The sequence below is a fragment of the Cucurbita moschata genome, unplaced genomic scaffold (assembly GCF_002738365.1).
Source record: "Cucurbita moschata cultivar Rifu unplaced genomic scaffold, Cmos_1.0 Cmo_Scf00043, whole genome shotgun sequence".
Classification (NCBI taxonomy): Eukaryota; Viridiplantae; Streptophyta; class Magnoliopsida; order Cucurbitales; family Cucurbitaceae; genus Cucurbita; species Cucurbita moschata.
Genome location: NW_019268559.1, coordinates 1,555,846 through 1,575,177, shown reverse-complemented (window position 1 = coordinate 1,575,177; position 19,332 = coordinate 1,555,846). Strand labels below are relative to the sequence as shown.

General features: G+C 37.7%; 5 protein-coding genes and 1 non-coding gene across 9 annotated transcripts; 3 read left to right on the top strand and 3 right to left on the bottom strand.

Moving 5' to 3' along the window:
• Positions 1-15: 15 nt before the first annotated feature.
• Positions 16-4,476, bottom strand: LOC111433704 (fumarylacetoacetase-like). Its single transcript, XM_023070860.1, has 14 exons — positions 4,148-4,476; positions 3,570-3,648; positions 3,298-3,356; positions 3,089-3,213; positions 2,924-2,998; positions 2,387-2,462; positions 2,158-2,257; positions 2,019-2,078; positions 1,755-1,825; positions 1,559-1,621; positions 1,296-1,360; positions 806-902; positions 541-669; positions 16-245 (listed from the first exon to the last, which is right to left on the bottom strand). The coding sequence occupies exons 1-14, from the start codon at positions 4,349-4,351 to the stop codon at positions 174-176; spliced, it is 1,275 nt and encodes a 424-aa protein (XP_022926628.1). The 5' UTR covers positions 4,352-4,476; the 3' UTR covers positions 16-173.
• An 847-nt stretch (positions 4,477-5,323) lies between these two features.
• Positions 5,324-11,277, top strand: LOC111433921 (phosphatidate cytidylyltransferase 2-like). The gene is made up of 12 exons (XM_023071195.1): positions 5,324-5,538; positions 5,881-6,014; positions 6,298-6,551; positions 6,702-6,853; positions 7,112-7,253; positions 7,371-7,527; positions 7,897-7,944; positions 8,035-8,121; positions 9,945-10,073; positions 10,161-10,217; positions 10,785-10,868; positions 10,957-11,277. Exons 2-12 carry the CDS (start codon positions 5,940-5,942, stop codon positions 11,038-11,040), a joined length of 1,269 nt encoding a protein of 422 aa, XP_022926963.1. The 5' UTR covers positions 5,324-5,538; positions 5,881-5,939; the 3' UTR covers positions 11,041-11,277.
• Positions 11,278-11,474: 197 nt separating this feature from the next.
• Positions 11,475-13,569, bottom strand: LOC111433883 (alkaline ceramidase). 4 transcript variants are annotated; one of them, XM_023071138.1, is made up of 3 exons: positions 13,292-13,569; positions 12,427-12,726; positions 11,475-12,292 (listed from the first exon to the last, which is right to left on the bottom strand). In XM_023071138.1, exons 2-3 carry the CDS (start codon positions 12,678-12,680, stop codon positions 11,779-11,781), a joined length of 768 nt encoding a protein of 255 aa, XP_022926906.1. In that variant the 5' UTR covers positions 12,681-12,726; positions 13,292-13,569; the 3' UTR covers positions 11,475-11,778. The 4 variants fall into 4 exon arrangements, with proteins under 4 accessions (XP_022926906.1, XP_022926905.1, XP_022926907.1 ...); XM_023071137.1 differs by having other exon boundaries at positions 12,427-12,771; positions 13,292-13,546; XM_023071139.1 differs by lacking the exon at positions 13,292-13,569 and adding an exon at positions 12,967-13,083 and having other exon boundaries at positions 12,427-12,771.
• A 634-nt stretch (positions 13,570-14,203) lies between these two features.
• LOC111433882 lies at positions 14,204-15,780 on the top strand. Its single transcript, XM_023071136.1, has 2 exons — positions 14,204-14,786; positions 14,874-15,780. The coding sequence occupies exons 1-2, from the start codon at positions 14,399-14,401 to the stop codon at positions 15,359-15,361; spliced, it is 876 nt and encodes a 291-aa protein (XP_022926904.1). The 5' UTR covers positions 14,204-14,398; the 3' UTR covers positions 15,362-15,780.
• Positions 15,781-15,815: 35 nt separating this feature from the next.
• LOC111433949 lies at positions 15,816-15,918 on the bottom strand. Its single transcript, XR_002708887.1, has one exon. It is a non-coding gene; the product is annotated as a small nucleolar RNA snoR109 (small nucleolar RNA).
• Positions 15,919-17,445: 1,527 nt separating this feature from the next.
• On the top strand, positions 17,446-18,394 carry LOC111433506. Its single transcript, XM_023070552.1, has one exon. The coding sequence runs from the start codon at positions 17,512-17,514 to the stop codon at positions 18,097-18,099; it is 588 nt and encodes a 195-aa protein (XP_022926320.1). The 5' UTR covers positions 17,446-17,511; the 3' UTR covers positions 18,100-18,394.
• Positions 18,395-19,332: the final 938 nt, after the last annotated feature.

The window sequence follows — 19,332 nt, the reverse complement described above, 5'->3', positions numbered from 1 at the left end:
AAGGCACTTGAAAACTGGCAAAAGTAAGATATTTCATTCAACGCACTTGATATCTAGATCATATGAGTCCAGGTTGTCTACCGCATGCTACAGCTTACACAGATTTTATTACAACAGAAAAACATCTACTCGGTTTTAAGATGGTAATGATAGTTACCAACTCTACGGCTCCATCAATCTTCCAAGGGAGGTGAAGGAACAATCTTTCCGGTGCATGTCCCAAATCCAACAGTGTAACCATTTCCCTGCAATAAAATCAAATGCCGGATTAGACGTCGAAGGCATCATGTATGACACAAGAAACAATTGGTATCAGAACGAAACACGCATCCCAACAATGGAATCAGTTTTTGGGAACCAACCATCTAAATGAAACTTTCATTTTACAATCCTTTCTTAAGTCTTATAATAATCCTCATAATTTCTAGGTGAAGGTAGTTCCTCTTCTTAAGCAGGACATTTTTATCGTACAATGCCTACTTACTAATTCCGATGTGCTAAGAACTCAGGAAAGAAGATAAAATTGATAAAAACATAAACCTTGCATTGACCAGTGAAGATGACTTCATCTCCATCTTCCAGAAATTTACGAGATATCCCATTTAATAACTCCAATGGCTTTTGCCCATTCCATGTTAACTCCAACAAGCAGCCTAGAGAATCTTGTTCCTGTGTTCAAACCAAAGTGGGGAACACAACTCGAAAATTATAAGACTATTCCAAACAAACATTATTTAAAACAAGAAAACACACACACTCGTGGAATTGCAAAAAATGCAACATGGATCATGAGTAGAAGTCGTACAGGTCCACTTATGGTGCCACTGCCCATGAGATCACCTGGCTGCAAGTTGCAGCCATTACTAGTGTGGTGTGCAAGCTGTTGAGCCAGCGTCCAATACCTACACATTCCACGAGTAAGTAAAGGAAAGATAGAGAAGTACCACAGACATTGCTGAAAGTAAAATCAAGAATCGAGAAAGCAGATACAAGACACCACGCTCCAACCAAAAATCCATGATAATTACGATGAAAAGAGTCAATGAACTGCTGCATATGAAACATGTTAGAGCTTGTTATGGCTAAAAAATCCAGAGCAATCTTGTAGGCTTCTTTAATCATCTGGCCCAGACTAACTAAATTTCATCTCTGCCACCTGGACTAAGTGCATGAAAGGACACAGCTTGGTACAAGTATAACTAGATTCACTTATCCATGGTTTTTTAGAGGGGGTAAGGAATGATCATCACTCGGTATTTATATATGACATTGAAAAAGTGGTAATGCCTCCTTACAAATGCTTAAAATTGCTTCTTGTCACCACATGTGTATCTTGTTGACCAGCAGGTCGAATTTGAACCTTGAAGTAGGAAGAAAAATTCATCAAGATCTCAAACACAAAAACAAACTCTATAGCTCAGAGCACGAGACATATAAAATGCAAAGAGGGAGAAAAAAAGTGCTGGTTTTTATTAGAAGACATTATAGTCAATAATGTAATAAGAGAAAATCATGGGATACAGTGCTATACAATGATTAATAAAGATGAATTAATTACCTCCAGTGGGATGTCATAGTTCTTGGATGTCTTTTCAGCTAGATATGGCAATGGAGGTGGATCCTACAACAAAAAGTACAAATCATACGACCTGTTGGAGCTTTTACACAGAACATGCAAACAGGGCAACAATGGCGTTACAACTTTCAGTTAGGAAAACACACACACACACACAGATGATATGGAGTTTCAATACCTGCTTGGGAGCATCACATATGAAAGGCTCTAGGGCTTCTAGTGTAACAATCCAAGGGGATATAGTAGTACCTAAAACAGACATCATATAGAAAAAGAGGGTAAGGTGCCTGAAATCATCAATAGAGTCGAGACACAGTGAGAGTTAAGAATTCTAACCAAAATAATGCAAATACCATCTCTAACCAGTAAAGACAAAGGTATAAGTTCTAGCTTCAGCTTCTATAACTAAAAACGATAAGGAAAAACAAATTTTTATACTTACCAAAACTCTTCCCAAGAAAGGGCCCTAGAGGAACATATTCCCATGCCTGAATGTCTCTAGCTGTGAAAAGACGAAGTATCAGATACAGACCGAGCAAGCAAGCAGAACCTTATAAATTAGCAAAGCTAAGTATTCTTACCACTCCAATCATTCATCAGAACCAGGCCAAAAATATGACTTTCTGCTTCATTTATATCCACAGGCTTTCCCAATTTATTTCCTGTACCAACAACAGCAGCCTGTACGCAACATTAACATTTAACGTCAGAGGTCAAAATTGTACCTATAAGTAGAACATAACATGATCTATAACACTACCAATATCTTGTAAAAAAATCTGCATAGGCATCTGAGTTTAGAACTCTAACCATTTCCAGCTCGAAGTCCAACTTAGCAGAAGGGCCGAAATTTGGTGTAGAGGTTTCTACCGGGGTGCTCTGGCCTCTGAAAAAGGGCATGAGAAAAGTCTAAAGATAACAACCTAAGAATGAACCCATACTAGAAAGAAGGGAGTATTGTATCAAAAAAACAATAACCAAGTGGGAACATGTGACTGAACCAGTGGACAAACTGATGCAGAAGTATGATTGAACCTATAAAGTCTGTTATAAGGAATCAGAGCAAGAACAAACCCTGACAACAATACAAACAAGCCTATTATAATCGAACCTAAAGTTCTTTTATCTAATAAGGAGTATGATCGACATCATTAGAGGATGAGGCATTAATTAACTAAATGAATGACATCCAAGGCCATTATATTCATCCCCACCCCAGTCAAGTTTCAAAAAGATTGGCATATAGATAAGCATCTCTATCTCATTTTAAACTCTCGTACAAAAGAAGAAGAAAAAACTACATACTCAACAAACAAAATAAGGGGAAACTCAAAAAAGTTTGCGTACCGAGGTCGAACAATGTCTGTTCCTGAGATGACAATGGATGATGCACGTCCATGATATGCAATTGGAATGTGGAACCTACATATATGAACATAGGATTTTCAACTTTCAGAACAAAAGGAAAGGGGACGTTGAAGAGTTATTGCTTCACATTCAATATCCACAAACCAGTTGGGAAGCATTGGGTTTTGAGAACCGCGAAATATAGCTCCGCAATTTTTTGCATGATGCATAGAAGAAAAGAAGTCCGTGTAGTCCTGAATTGCCACAGGAAGAACCATCTCTGCACTACTCTGGAAATGTAAACATCTTATTGACATTAGATAGGCAGATATCTGATGGGAAATTTGAGCATTCTGAATTTTGCACATTATTACCAGTGGAATAAGTGACCTTGACCTTAAAGCTTCATTGTCACGCAAGGCTGGTTCAGTAGCTGCACCAAGAGAAAACGAGTTCTTTCATTGGTATGATAAGCATGTAAACACACGCGAAACATTATCTTCAAATGAAGAAATAATAAGCATACAAATAGTAAAACCTGAAATCTTGATACATCATCCTACCAATATAATTCTAATTTATTCTCGGGAACTTTTTTTCTCGTATTGAATCAAGATCTTGATTATAAGAGTTATGGTAAACGTACACGATAATAGTTTTTGAAGCGTCGCACGAGCTTCCTTCCATGCAGGTCGTCCCAGAGACAGAAACTTGTTTAGATTAGGCTACATTGAAGTTGGAAAAGAAAAAAGAAAAGATCAGGCTACACCCAAATTGGAAAAAAAACTACGGAATACATCTTCATTCATTCATATAAGGTCTTTTGGGAAGCCTAAAGCAAAGGCAAAGTGAATAAAATAATACCATATTGGAGATCAGTGGTTCTTAACACTGCCAATTTTGCCAGGAAAAAAAAAAAGAAAAAAGAAAAGCAAAGATAAACTTATGAAAAAATGACGTCGTGAAAATGCAAGTTAACCAAGTCATGGCGACAAGAGCAATTAAACGTACATTGACGCGCACCAACCACGACAGTAGAGTTAGTAATTGCTAAGTTGAGCGATCAATTTCCATCGACCGGCATTTCAAGAAAGAAAGAAACTACAGACTACAGTCTTGATCTCAATCTTGGATTCCGTTTACATGCTCGACAAAGACGAGCCGGCAGGGTGAATATCGCAATTTAAAGATCGCCATTAAACTGTTAATCTTTAACCACCATACCTGAAGGAAACAGTCAGAATTCTTGAGGAGAGGCCCGTCGAAGAGGCCAGCGGAGGCGATTACAGAGAGGTCCAACACGTACTCGCCAATAGCCACACCAGGTCGCTGAACGGAACCAGGTCCAGACTTGAATACTCCGTAGGGAAGGTTCTGAATGGGGAAGTGAGAATCCGGATGAACTTCGATGAAAGAATTGAGAGCCATGTTGTAGGTAAAAGACGATGGCGTATACAGTCGATGATTTTGGGGAAGAAGTAGAGTTCGAGAGGAACGGCAGCAGCGATGAAATGAAATGGAGTGCGGACTGCAACTCTGTCTGTGCTTTTATGGAGGGAGGATAGAGGGGGCCAATTCAATTAATTAAATTTCCTTTTTTAAGTTTATTACTTTAGCAGCATACATCGTATGATCAGTATTCACCGCATATAGATTTTATTAATAAATGTACGAAGTAGTTGCCAAATCAAGGGTAAAAATAATTTACAGTTGGGTAAATTCTCTATCCATGCTTCTAATTTTATTACATTCGGGTTTTAACCTTCCAACAGGGCTGCAATTTCAACCCTTAACCAATAATTGAGTTGAGTCATATCGAAACATTTTTTTAAATATATTTAATTATTAGAGTATAATTTTATCGGTCTAAATATCATTTATTAATTAACGAGTCAAACCCTAACACAACTATAAAATATTAGATTAAGTAAAATTTTATTTTTAATTGATTAAATTAAAAAAGCTTAAATTTTATTTTTTAAAAGGTGTTAAAAAATAAATAATAAAAAAAATGATTATAAAAGCTTAATAATCTCTTTTTATGTAATATTATCGGTAAAAAAAGCATTAATAATATTTAATCCTTTGAAGTTTATATTTGACAAATGGTTGAAATTTGGGAAGGACTTTGGAAGGAAATATCTTGAAATCTTCAATGGAATCTTTTCAGCTTTGAAATAGAATAATAATAAATAAAAAAGCCCACGTTAAAAATCCAATTTTTAAACCCGCTAAAAAGCTGCGAGCGGGGGGCAGCCGAAGGACAAAGGCCTACGGAAGTAAGCCACGTGTAAGGATTAGAAAGATCCAACGGCCACTGGACGACGAACATATGCCGTCAACTCAGAGGGAGATACTAACATAAAAAAAATAATTATTAAGAAAAAAGAAAAGAAAAGAAAAGAAAAGAAATTAGGATTCGAATTTCAACCGTCTTTGTGCAAGAAAAGAAATCGATTTGCGTTGCCTTTTCTTCCTCAAATTATTCGTGTTTATTTCCTGCTTTCTTCTGCCTCGCCTTCGTTTTTCTCTCCCGCTAATTCGATTTTCTGTTCTTGCTTTGCCGGGGTTCGGAATTGTCTGGGGAGATTACTAGTTTCACTTCGAATTTACAGGTACTATCGACTTCTTTTTTGAATTTTGCTTTGGTTTAGAACGAACTGTTTTGTACTAAACTCAATCGTCTTAGATTTATCTCTAGTACTTAGCAGTGAACTGATAGCTTGCTTGGAGTAATTTCTTTATTGGAAATGTTATCGAGTATTCGGTTTCTTGTTGCTTTTTTGAATTCGAGCTTTTTGGATGTCTAAGACTCGAGCTGAGAACTGCATAACTCTGATTTTCCGAAACTCAGCTGTTCTAATGCTAGCATGTTTATTTGCATCAGCTTGCTATGTTCGTTGAAATCAATATTTTCAGTCCTGGATTTATGGTATTGTTTTGAATTTATGTTTCAGGGAACAGTTCTTGTGCTGCTAATGATTTTTAGGATCCTGTGATAAGTACACTTCTCACCATGCTGAACGATAATAGTACCAATAGTCCGTCGACGCCTGGTGGCCGGACTCGGCATCGGAGGCGCCCAAGTGATGTGTGTCATTTCATCTCTCTCTTCGATATGTACCATTTTTACTACGAATAGCTAAATTTGAAATGTAGTTCGGCAGTTAAATTTCTAGTAGTAGTAATAACAGGGATGTCTAATTGTATAAACAGCTTCATGCTACAGTTCTTTCTGTCACTTCAAAGCTGTACTCATTTGTACTATCTTTAGCTATACTCACTGTCATTGTAGGTGTCAGCAATTATGCATTGGATATTGACTGCTTTACATTGCAAATTTACGATGTTAATTTTAATAATTTATTTTTTAGGCAACTTCGGAGGATAGCAAAACCAATGAAAGAAATTTACTTGTTGATGACCGGAGCAAATACAAATCGATGTTAATCCGTGCATACTCAACAATTTGGATGATTGGGGGTTTTGCACTAATAATATACTTTGGGCATCTCTATATTACTGCTATGGTTGTGGTTATTCAAGTTTTCATGGCCAAGGAACTGTTCAACCTACTCAGGAGAGCTCGCGAGGATACTCGTCTACCAGGGTTTCGACTGTTAAATTGGTATGTCAAGGCTTTGCTTGTATTTTCTTTGGTATGTCCTCTAGTCTCTACATTACCTGTTACTTCTGATTCTGGGCAGCATGCCTTTACTTTTCCTTTTTTTTGGAGCTTGCATTTTGTATTTACTAATTGGTTAGAATTCAAGTGCAGGCATTTCTTCTTCACAGCAATGCTATTTGTGTATGGTCGCATTTTGAGTCAGCGGCTTGTCAATACTGTCACCTCGGATAAATTTTTATATCAGCTAGTGAGCAGTCTCATCAAGTATCATATGGTTATTTGTTATTCTTTATATATTGCAGGTTAGTGAACCTTTTGTAGCGATCCTATGATAAGTATCACCTTCTTGACACTTTAACCATTGCAATCAACATCATTTCGTGGTGTGCAATTTGCGAAAATTTTCATGTTTTTTTGGTTTAATTTCTATTAATTTATTCACTCCTGAATTTTTCATTTGCCTGATTATATTAGTTTCTTCAATCGTCTGGAAATTTTAATTTTCTTGACAATTTTGTAACATTTTACCTCATTATTTCTCCGCTTCTTGTTGGGCTCAGGCTTTATGTGGTTCATTCTTACTTTAAAGAAGAAGATGTATAAATATCAATTTGGGCAGTATGCATGGACGCATATGATTCTAATTGTCGTTTTTACACAGTCCTCTTTCACAGTAGCCAATATTTTTGAAGGAATCATCTGGTAATTCAGCCTTCTCACAGGGAAAAAAAATTCTGTTAAAGAAAATAAAATCTTATGTGGCTTGAAGTTTATCCTGGAATTTCACTATTTCCTTACGAATGAGTAATATTTCCGCAGGTTTCTCCTACCAGCATCACTTATTGTTATCAATGACATCGCTGCCTATATAGTTGGGTTCTTCTTTGGAAGAACACCACTGATCAAATTATCTCCAAAGAAAACTTGGGAGGGATTTATAGGAGCCTCTATATTGACTATGATATCTGCTTTTGGTGTAAGAAAATTCTTCCTTACTTTCCATTTTCCTTGCCGGATTTATTGAGTGTCTTATGTCAACCCGTGCCTGATGTTACTCAACTATTTTCATAATTATGAAACACTATGATCAGGTCTGGATTGCTTGATATTGCTTGAAGTAGTGCTTAACTAGGTCATAGGTCATGCATGTCTGTCTGTCGTGGGTGGTTTCCGTCGTAATGGTTACTTGTTAGCAATACGCAGTTGAAGAGATAATTAAGTTATGCGCGTCTGTCTGTCTGTCTGTCATAGGCGATTTCTTGTAGTAATGATTACTTGATAACAATATGCAGTTAGACATTTGTACTTGAGGAATTAAGTTATGACATATTTGTTTGTTTTTCAGCTTGCTAATGTCATGGGTCGTTATCAGTGGCTTACTTGTCCAAGAACGGTAATTGTTTTGCAAAACCGCCTTACTTGCTTTAGAAGAAGCTTTTTCATATTTTGAAGCTCTTACTGTCGTATGGTTCAATGAGCTCAGGATTTATCAACTGGTTGGCTTCACTGTGATCCTGGTCCTTTGTTTAAGCCCGAATCTTTCACTTTACCAGGATGGACTCCTGATTGGGTCAGTAAAGACTATAAATTGAATCTTATTTGATATGAATAGTATATCTCTTCTTTCACGTCTTATTCTGGCTTTCCTTCAATCGTATAGTAAAATTGTCTCTAATGTATGCATCTATATTCTGTGTGTGTGTTTGACCAGTCTTTAGCTGAGGCCATATTATATTGCTGATTTCTGATCACTTTTCATTTTATTTTTGGTTGAAAATTTTTAGTATACATTTGTTAGAACTTAGAATTATTGGTCAACCAGACCATAACTTAAACCTCTAACAAAGGGAGAGTAGTGGGGTAAGTTGAGCCTGTGAGTCACTCAAGCTTTACTTGAGAGGTGTGAGCCATTTGAGCTACATAATGAAGTAGAAAGAGTCGTCATAAAGCCATTTGGGCTTTAGAGAGGAACCAGGAGAAAGTGAGAATTGCCGAGGAATCCTCAATGAGTTGGATAGAGACGAGAAGAGAGTAGGATATATGCAATTTATAGTGTACTGAGTCTATAAGAAAATATTATATCTGCCTGATGTATATCTTTTAGATATGCATAGTATAATATCTATCCAGATTTTGTCATATGCTTTTCTCTTTTGAGGATTTTCTATGCAAGTTATTAACGTCAATTTGTTTTCCATCGCCCATTTAATTTTACATAAGAGAGGAAGAGTAAATCTTCGAAAAATTATGAGCCCATATTGACTGTAACTATGAAGAAAACCGTTGAGAACAATCGAAAGAATACAAGAGGACAATACATTAAAAATAATGCCCAAGCCAGAAAGAGCTAGAAAAACTGGCAAAACCTAGAAAAGCAAAATACAGAAATGGGCTTCCAGTCAAGAGATTGAGAGATAAAGATGGATGTTTCTTACTCAACAATGGGTATTAGAGATAATTCTGTTGTGCCCTTACAAAACCGTTGAGAACAATCGAAAGAATACAAGAGGACAATACATTAAAAATAATGCCCAAGCCAAAAAGAGCTAGAAAAACTGGCAAAACCTAGAAAAGCAAAATACAGAAATGGGCTTCCAGTCAAGAGATTGAGAGATAAAGATGGATGTTTCTTACTCAACAATGGGTATTAGAGATAATTCTGTTGTGCCCTTACAAAACCGTTGAGAACAATCGAAAGAATACAAGAGGACAATACATTAAAAATAATGCCCAAGCCAGAAAGAGCTAGAAAAACTGGCAAAACCTAGAAAAGCAAAATACAGAAATGGGCTTCCAGTCAAGAGATTGAGAGATAAAGATGGATGTTTCTTACTCAACAATGGGTATTAGAGATAATTCTGTTGTGCCCTTACAAAACCGTTGAGAACAATCGAAAGAATACAAGAGGACAATACATTAAAAATAATGCCCAAGCCAAAAAGAGCTAGAAAAACTGGCAAAACCTAGAAAAGCAAAATACAGAAATGGGCTTCCAGTCAAGAGATTGAGAGATAAAGATGGATGTTTCTTACTCAACAATGGGTATTAGAGATAATTCTGTTGTGCCCTTACAAAATTGTCTATTCTCACCTTACTTGGTCGGTATGAGGGGAATCATTCTGATATTTTTTTTTTTTTTTTTGAACTTTTTAAGGTAGGTGCTCTCACCATTCTCCTGCCAAATATTTATTATGTTAGAGATCAAACCTTAACTAATAGCTTTCATTGAATCTTTCGTCAACATGATTCTTGATGCTGTGGGAGGCTTTTTGGCACCCTTGATCTGTCATTCATCTATTTTCTTTTCCTTCTTCCTAATATTGTTTAGCTTACAGTACTTCATGAAATTGTTCCAAATCTGTGAGGAACTCACATTTCTGTGTTCTCTTTCAGTTCCCATGGAAGAAGGTAAGCATATTGCCAGTTCAAGGACATGCATTATGTCTCGGTTTATTTTCATCAATAATTGCTCCTTTTGGAGGCTTCTTTGCGAGTGGTTTTAAAAGAGCCTTCAAAGTCAAGGTCCATTCCGAATACTGTCCTCGTGTAGTTTCGTGAAGTCTTTATTTTGAGATTATCTATCTTATATCATTTCTCTGTTCGATGCAGGATTTTGGTGATAGTATTCCTGGACATGGTGGAATTACAGATAGAATGGATTGTCAGGTGAGCCACTGAGAATTCCGAACTTTGCTGCGTTTTTATTCATTTTCCTAATGCAAAACTCTTGATCAACAATAGATCTGTAAAAGAAACCATAGATTCATACATTCTAATTTAAGGCATTGCATGGATCATTTGGACGACTTTTACAATTAGGTTCTCTAATTGAAACTGGATGGTGATTCTTAGTTTAATTGCGACTATATTTCAAATGATTTCTACTTCAAAAAGTGTTAAAGGTTAGGAGTACTAAAGTTTGATGAAATTATTTTCGAAGATTGTGTCCCAACCACCGAAATCTTGTAGAAATTAAACCCTTGATGTAGTGGCTATTATTAGAATTGGAACATTTTAGTTCGAAGATTCCAATTTCTAATATGGAACCTACTCCTTGAAGTCGAAAATGAGTAGTTTTGTCACTTTGTCCTCTATCCTGTGGGAGGTTCTAGCTGGTTAAATAGTATGAATATTTGTGTCGCATATCAAAGTAGTTCTGTTTATTACTTATTCAGATAGTGCTACCCTTTCCCTCATTTGTTCACTGTCATATTTGCATGATACTTTATGTAGATGGTGATGGCTGTATTCGCCTACATATTTCATCAATCCTTTGTTGTGGCTCAGAGCATATCTGTTGACACAATCTACGACCAGGTAGTCTTATGCTCCATCATTTCTGTTTATGATCTAAAGCTTATCCTTTGTTGGAGAATCACCTATGCTGTGTATTGCTGCTTTATAGATACTAGTGAATCTCACATTCGAGGAACAGGCAGCTCTTTACATGAAGCTGGGTCAAATCTTGCAACAGCGGATGATTAGTTAGAAGCTTAGAGATAAAAATCTGATGCCTTCCAATCTATCTCGCTGTTTAGAAAAAGTTCGGACATTGTACCTTAGTGATCAGTCATAAATAATAATCTTTCTGGGTAGCCTGAAAAATCAAGTTGTTTCTTAGATGTGTAATCAATAACTATATCATTTGTTTAGGGTTTATATGATTCTTTTATTTTAGTTGAAGAGAGTATGCAATCGTATAAAAGAAACCATTTTAGACAGTGAAGTTATCAGCTGTAGCCATTACTTAAAAAGTTGTGCAATGGGTCTTTTCTATTTTAGTCTCTTTTAATCTCAGTATCTTTTATTTTTATTCGTTTTCATTGCCTCTGTATTTTTTTATTAATGATACTAAAATACGAAGTTAAATAAAACAAATGAAATTGAAGAATTATAACATTAAAAATAGTGGCGCACAGAAGGTTAAAAGAAAACTACATGGAGTAAAATAGATTGAACATACTGCAATATTTTACAGATGTTGCGCTTCAGCTCTGTGAAAGAGTTAAATGCTAAGTCACTCTGTAACAAATAAAGCCCTGACGTCAATGAACAAAAATACGTAACTGCTGTTATTTGTACTACAAAAATCTAAGTTTCTATTCGTTCCTTACAGTGAAAAGAAGGAACATAGCCCAAAAGATTGCATTTTTTTTCTTCTCTACCTCCAGGGTACACTCAACACAGGTCAAAAATTGTCATAATTTGTCTTCAAATTCGTGTCTTCTTACTGGGTTTTGGGTTTTTCAATCTTCACGTAGGGGAGAATTCCCATTAAATGAAGAACTTTTGGTGCCCATCCTCTTTGCTGCGCCCGGCAAAACATTAAGAACGTGTTAGCAAAGTAGGAACTCAAACCCATGAAACCATGCCACAGGGCATGACCTTGAGGATTGATGCTCCAATGTGATATCTTCTCACATAAACACCGATCGATTACCCAACAGAAAATGCCTAAGAGAAGAGTCAGCAAGTACAGCCTCGCTAACCGCTTAGCCGAGGCATCTTCTGTGTATATATAATACTTATACATTCGAGGTATGCAGAGGAGACAGAGAATCACATAGTGCAGCTTGAAACCGATGTCATAACGAAGAATTGAGTGAGCCACAGCGAAAATGGCCCCGTATAGGAAGAGGAATGTTGGCATCGTACTTCGGTAATGCCAATCTGGTGAATAGAGAATATACATGTAAAGAAGCATTTCCCAGATCATTGGTGTTTCATCACCTTGCTGTTGCCTGGTTAGAAAACAAAGAGTTGATCGTTGGTTGTTAAAGCTCAGTAATGAACAAACAATCAAGAACACAGCCTTCAAATATCTAAATGGAAAGAACTGCAACCAGAACACCAAAGGCATGCCATTAGAACTTACACTTTTTGCAATGTGGCATGATAGAACATGCTGCCAATGGCCAGTATCATATTTGATATGTGAAGTACACTAAATCTCTTCTCAAAACCTTGTCTCAAAGCATTTGCAAGACCGATCAGAGCCAAAAGAACGGTTGGAATGTTTGATATTGTGTTGTAAAACTCGGCAATATAAGAAGAATAAGCATAATTCTTCTCACAACACTCTATTGTAGATGTGACAGGACCCCAGAAACTTGATATTCCATCAGCCATCCTCGACCACCTCGCCCTCGATATCGCTAATATTCAGCAAAATAGCCTGGAGTAGAAGGTTGAGATAATCATCAAATACTAAACCAACTGCCTGTAGATGGAATATGTTGGTTCATCAGGCTCTCTCAGATTTAGATACTATCAAAAATATACAAACCTCAATTATGTCCATTCAAGATTACATCGTCCTAAATCCTAATATGGCTCTAATCAACAGTAATCTATGTCAAAACGGAATCTCATAGCATTCAAAACAAAGAATCATCCAAGTCATTAATGCACTCACAACCCAAAACGTAGAACAAGAAGAAGCAGATCCCAGATTACACATTCCATTCCCCCTGTTTATCGGTAGACTACAATAAATCACATAAACAACAAGATCTATCAGGATTCTTGAACGGTTGCCACAACCGAACGTTTATATTCAGAATCAAATCCAAAAACAAACGCAATCAAGGATTCACCCTTCCCAGTTCTTGCTACTTTTGAGTATTTGAATCCAAGAGGGAAAAACGGAAATGAAAAACACAAAATCAATCAATAGCAGAAGAAATAAGAAAACATTGTACGCTCTAAATTCCATTGACGAGGGTAGAGAGAAAACGAACCGTCTTAGCTGGTGTAGATGACTTTGTTGTTCATTCTCAGATTTCTTCGGGAAGCGGATCAATTTCAATGGCCGATAATCTGACTTTCGCCTTCAAACGAAGAAAGGGACGAAGACCAGCTGCTACTTCCTTTAATTGGAACTCCAAGTTTAAAATAGTTAAATCTTTCAAGATTGGTTTATATAACTTTCTTCAACTTTTCCTCCCCGAATCTGAATCCCTTCATTCCATTGACCGTTCGTTCGTGTTCATTCCGACGTTTTTCCGTGTCTTCTTTAAATTTGTGTAAGAACAAGAAGTCTCCGGGGCGTCGGCTGGGCCGGTGCTGCCGACAGTCTTGGCCCGGTATCTTTGTCCCAGGCCCATCTCTTTTCAACCGGGCCCAAAACAATTCTTATTCCCATTTTTTTAATTAATTAATTAGTTGCTTACCATTAACCAGTAACGTTTATATACCCCAAATCAAAAATTAAAGGTCTCACAAAATAAATAAAGAAAAAATCCAGATTCAATGAATGTGGACACTGGAGATGGTCACTGCCGGTGGCCATGCTAGATGGATAATAGTAATTAATCTAAACAAACATTAAAAAAGACAAAAATAAAATAAAATAAGGAATATTCGAATATGTCGAAAGAAAGCAGCACCAATTTTCCGCATTCAGCTGATGAGGTGTAGAAGACGACAAAAGAAGTGACGTGTTGAGTGCAGTGAACACGGAGCTCATGGGAGCCACGTGTTATCACAAGTCATTCAATGGTGTCGTATGTTAAACAAACGCCGTTAAGTTTAGTGTAATGATTAAGCTTAATTAATCCCATTTTAAGTAACTAAAAGATGGTTAACGTATGAACAGTTCATACGTAGTCCGTGTGGACTCGGCCGACTCGGCCGACTGCACCTGAAGGGCTGCTGCCGTCACCGTTATGGCTCCATATTTACTCAATCATTTTGAATGGACAATTCTGAACCGTACACCACACCGTTACTCCATCTTCACCACACCATGACCACATCTTCCATTCCTTCCACACCCTCCTCTTCTCTGCCGAGGATTCGGTTACTTTATAAACTAAACCTTAAATCTTCACTCGGATTTCATAACTATGCCCAACAAAATGGATAGATTTGCCGAAATCTTCCGCCATGGTGCTGAAGCCGCCGTCTGGGACACCAGCAGCGGCAGCGACCATTCGCCGGAAAACTCCGCCGCCGACCTCTTCGACCTCGTCAAATCGTTCATGGAAAGAGATGATGTGGAAATTAATGAAGGGGAGGAGGAGGATGGCGGTAAAGAAGAATCAGATAGTTTCTCTTGTGATTCAGATGCAGGGGTTATCAAACTAAAAAATCTGTTTGGTTCACGGGATAATGAGAGTGACGAGATCAGAATTGAAGCAGAACAAGCACTGAAGAAGCTCGTCGGAGGAAGATCGTTTCAGGGGATTAAACGAAAATTGATGGCACATTTGCGCAGAAAAGGATTCGATGCCGGTGAGTTTGAGTTTCGTTTTCAGTTTAAATTGAACCCAATTTTCGTTGAAGGAGTTTAATTCACTTGATTTTGTTTGGCTCGTGCAGGACTCTGCAAATCGAAGGGGGAGAAACTGCAGTCATTTCCGGCAGGGGATCATGAGTACATCGACGTCAATTTTGGTGGAAATCGGTACATTGTAGAAGTATTTCTAGCCAGAGAATTTGAAATTGCCCGTCCGACCAGGAAATACACGTCATTACTCAACACATTTCCAGAGATCTTCGTCGGAAATCTGGAGGAGCTGAAGCAGGTGGTGAAACTAATGTGCTCTGCCATGAAACAATCCATGAATATTAGGAACATGCATGTGCCTCCATGGAGAAGAAAGGGGTACATGCAGGAAAAATGGTTTGGTTCTTACAAGCGGACCACAAACCATAAAGGGTCAGGATCGGCAGAAGCAGAAACTTCGCCAGGAATGAGTTCAGCCTGTTTCAAAACCAGCCATTGCAGAGGAGATTTTGGTCGAAACAGAGGTATCATGGTTGGAAATTTAACCGCTGCCTTCGGCGCCGATGGGTTGCTACTGTAGTCAATAAATTGTACATAAAATCTGCTCATATTGATTGTTCGTATTAGGGGTTTGATTCTTTTTGTTCTTGTGCATTTTTGTCCCAAGTTTTGCAACCAAATGCGGAGAAATCTATATCACCACAAACTCCTGGTTTGTCCTGTACAGATCTTTAAACAGGGCTTTAACTTGATTTGAGCAACAAATTTCATAGCCCTAGAAATACAAACAGTCCCAATTTCAGAATTTCCATTTTCAAAAATTCCTTTGTTCAGTAAATTTCAGACATACAATCCCGATCTCTTAGAAATGTAGGCACCGATAGACGCGAACTGCTAGGAAATCAAAGCAGCTTGCCCTGGACGGCGACGAAAAAAAAATTGATGCGAGGGAAGGTTCAGAACCCTATAGCATCTCATAATCAAACAAAACCAGACACACGAAAACTCATCCAAAACGGATTGAGAAGAAAAGAAAATATAAGAAGATCAGTAAGCAGATTCGTCGACGAAGATCCGATTAGATCGAATTCAACGACCGGCCAGTTAACTTCTGTGGGTTTGATTTAGCTGCAGCCTCTTCGGCCGGTCAAGAACAAAGGAATCGATTAACTCTCACCCTTGTCTTGGTACATGCAGCCATTGGAAAACAGATCTTACAAATGCGAAAGACATAGCTTCCAGTTCCACATCGATGAGAACATTGTCTATTGAATGAATTGGGCGCGACGACGAAGTTGTGGAGGATGCTGTGAGAAGGACAGATTATTAGCCCTAGCGAGGCCATTTAAAAGGAAGGTTTAGTGAAGCGCAAAGAGGACGGGTTCGGGAGATCGTGACCGTTGATCCTTACAAGCGAGGAGATGGGGTTTGTTTTTAGCTAAAGTTATATTTTAATTATTTTTTAAATGCTTAATTAAACATATGTGAGTCTTACGTCTCCTTAGTCTGCCCGCTTACTTTTATATATAAATATATTTGTTATATTGAATTTTGAATTTAAAAAAATGATGTTAAACACCATAGTTTTACCTTTTATTAATAGAAGTGATATAAAAATGATGTTTTTGTCACTGAACATCCACGACAAGAACCAGAAAGCAGGACAAAGCTGTGAAAATCTAGAATGGTTTCTTCGCAGGCTTATCTCGGTGTTGAGCATTTAACAAGCATGTTGGAGCTCGAACGTCTTGAATCATGGATGAAGAGCCATCTACAACGTTCTTCTTGATCCCTTTTGGTAGGTCATGTTCATCGTTTTTTGGTAGGTCAAGTTGACTCAATACACACACAAACGCAAAGAAGAATGATTATTGCATATAAACTAATATGTTTTTTTCATCAACTACTGGTTTGAATCATTCATATACACCAACCTCCAAAAACAAATCATGGTTGACTCATTCTTCTCTCCCCCTCCAAAAGTTCAAACTTAGGTTGAGATTGAAACATAAGTATGGAAACCCGGACACAAATAATGATAAAGAAGAGGTTTAGAAGTGTCATTTCAGCTCACTCTTATCATAGCGTCTGCCGATCAAGGTTTGACTTTTGGGTCGAGCTTAGATTCTTGGCCTTCAAATTTTGGACTTTAAGTTCACTCTCATTATATGATCGACTCAAACAAAGATCCATTTTGGGTCGAGCTTAGATTGTTGGTCTTTGAACTTTGAACTTTAAGCTCACTCTCATTACCCTGTCGAATTGAACAAAGTTTGATTTTAGGTCGAGCTTAGATGCTTGGCTTTTGAACTTGGAACAGGTAGAGGAGACTGACTTGTGGCATAAGTTTAATTGAAATGATTAGTTTAACAATGTATATTAAATTAAGGTTGAAATAATTTGGAATGGGCCAAGACTGAGTGGATGCCCAGTCATAAACGGCAGCGTTTGGTCAGAATGAGGTGTGCTTGACTTGGACTTTTTCAATGAAATATGGTTGACTCCAAACTGATTAAACGGAAAAAGAGATCTGATGTGAGAATCAACCACACGTGATGAATTGTAGGTGTTGTGCGTCGCACCTGAATATTGCCCAATTCACCATCGTCACACGTCATCAACTCTCAGATACCATTCTGTGGAGTAGAAAATAATAAATAAAAACCTCATAAACTATCAACTCCGCTTCCACCAAAACCCCTCTTTGTCGATCTCTCTTCTTATTTGACCATGAAGAAGCTCTGCCGGAAAAGCTCCGTCCATCCATCCACGCCGATCATCTCCGACTTCCTTTCGTTTCTTCCAGCCACCATATTTGCTCTCACGGTGGCGCTATCCGCCGATGACAAAGAAGTCCTGGCCTATCTCATCGCCTGTTCCAACACCAGCAACCGAAAAGCCGCTCGGAAAATCCCCAGCGGGAAGAGCGGTGTGGATCACGCTCCGCTCTTTGACTGCGATTGTTTCATGTGCTATCGGCGTTACTGGGGGAGATGGGACTCGTCGCCCAATCGGCAACTAATTCACGAAGTAATCGAAGCTTATGAAGACGGATTAGCTAAATCCAAAGCCGCAGCAACGTCGCAGAGAAATTGCAAGAAAGAGAGACGGAAGAAGAAGAACGAATCGGGCCCGGATGAGTCGAACCGGTCCGAATCAAGGGTCGGAAAGGTGAAGATGAACGAGACATCGGGTTGTGTGCAGCAAGAGAGCAGCCGCGACAGTAACAGAAAAGAGGAGGAGGAAGAAGGAGAAAGAGGATCGGTTAGAAGGTTCGTGAGTTTTGTGGGGGAGAAAATTTGGGGTGCTTGGGGCTAACAATCAATTTGAATCCCAAACCTAGATTTGTTCTTCTCTTAATCATCTAACAAGATGACAAAATAGGACTCTGTTTTTCCTCTCTGTTTTGGATTTTTGGTTTGCTCTGTTCTCTGTAAATTACTTCCCTCCTGTAAAAATCATCGTATGCAATTCCAAGGCTCAGGCTTGTGCTTGTGCTTGTGCTTTGTGCCTTGTGCCTGTGCTTTGTGCCTGTGCTTGTGCTTGTGGGTGACCCACTTCTGTATCTATAGATTATATATGTAGTAGAATTAATGGGATTGAGAAGCGTGCATGCATGGCCTCTGCATCAAATGAATTGATAGTGCCTTTTGGGATTCTGGATAGTTGGAAAGATCTTTGGTGGCTGTCCATCGCCATTCCCCCACTTACGAACAGGAGAACCTGGTGGAGATCCCAATAAATTAATCTCGATACCGTCGAACAACATTGGAGTATCCCAAATTTAGATTAAAGTTTACATTTTGCCATCTGGGTTGGCTTCGTTTATGCATTTTAATCGGTTTAATTTAATGTTTCATTATTTGTTAAAGGTTTTTAAGTCTTTGGGGGAAGAAGAGTATGGTTTAGAATAAGAATCTAGTTCTTGTTAATAAATATTTCTTCCTTCTTGAGATAAAAAGAGTTGGATTAATCACAAAAATGGCTGTGTTTTTAGTGCTTAAAATGTGTGTAAACAAGTGGATGATGAACATGTGTTGCAATTCATGAAGATTGTACCCAGAAAGGGACAAATTAAAGTTGCCATTCACAAATTTTGGCCTTTTAATCTAACCGTTCTTTATAGGTTTTCTTTTAATTTCATTATCATAAGTTTAATTTTTTTCCGTGTCCCAAATGGATCGGACTTCTTAAATTTTTAAACTTTATGTCATATTATTTACGCACAAATTTTTTTTTTAATTTATATTATATAAGTTGACATACTAGAAGAGTCGTAGTAGTCCGACTATCCCTTAATAATGTTAGTACTAAAGATGACTTAGATCGATTTGGCATAACTAAACTGAGTGACATCAAGTCATAAGGCATTTATTTGTTTAATTTTTAGTTTGGAGAATAATTATAACTTGGCTCCTCATCATCATTCAATGCAACTTGTAATTTTAAATTATTATTTTCTTCTATTCACAATAGAACTTTGGAACTACTTGCATAAAATATCAATACTCATGTTTCGTGTCTACAAATATCACGAGTACACTTACATAA

Coding starts and splice junctions, on each gene's coding strand:
- LOC111433506 (XM_023070552.1), top strand. CDS start 17,512: ATGAAGAAGCTCTGCCGGAAAAGCTCCGTCCATCCATCCACGCCGATC.
- LOC111433921 (XM_023071195.1), top strand. CDS start 5,940: ATGCTGAACGATAATAGTACCAATAGTCCGTCGACGCCTGGTGGCCGG. Junction 7,945..8,034: donor GGCTTACTTGTCCAAGAACG/GTAATTGTTTTG, acceptor CAATGAGCTCAG/GATTTATCAACTGGTTGGCT. Junction 10,218..10,784: donor CAGATAGAATGGATTGTCAG/GTGAGCCACTGA, acceptor TACTTTATGTAG/ATGGTGATGGCTGTATTCGC.
- LOC111433882 (XM_023071136.1), top strand. CDS start 14,399: ATGCCCAACAAAATGGATAGATTTGCCGAAATCTTCCGCCATGGTGCT. Junction 14,787..14,873: donor CAGAAAAGGATTCGATGCCG/GTGAGTTTGAGT, acceptor TGGCTCGTGCAG/GACTCTGCAAATCGAAGGGG.
- LOC111433704 (XM_023070860.1), bottom strand. CDS start 4,351: ATGGCTCTCAATTCTTTCATCGAAGTTCATCCGGATTCTCACTTCCCC. Junction 2,258..2,386: donor TGGACTTCGAGCTGGAAATG/GTTAGAGTTCTA, acceptor TGTTGCGTACAG/GCTGCTGTTGTTGGTACAGG. Junction 903..1,295: donor AGAAGCAATTTTAAGCATTT/GTAAGGAGGCAT, acceptor TGGAATGTGTAG/GTATTGGACGCTGGCTCAAC.
- LOC111433883 (XM_023071138.1), bottom strand. CDS start 12,680: ATGGCTGATGGAATATCAAGTTTCTGGGGTCCTGTCACATCTACAATA. Junction 12,293..12,426: donor CATGCCACATTGCAAAAAGT/GTAAGTTCTAAT, acceptor TTTTCTAACCAG/GCAACAGCAAGGTGATGAAA.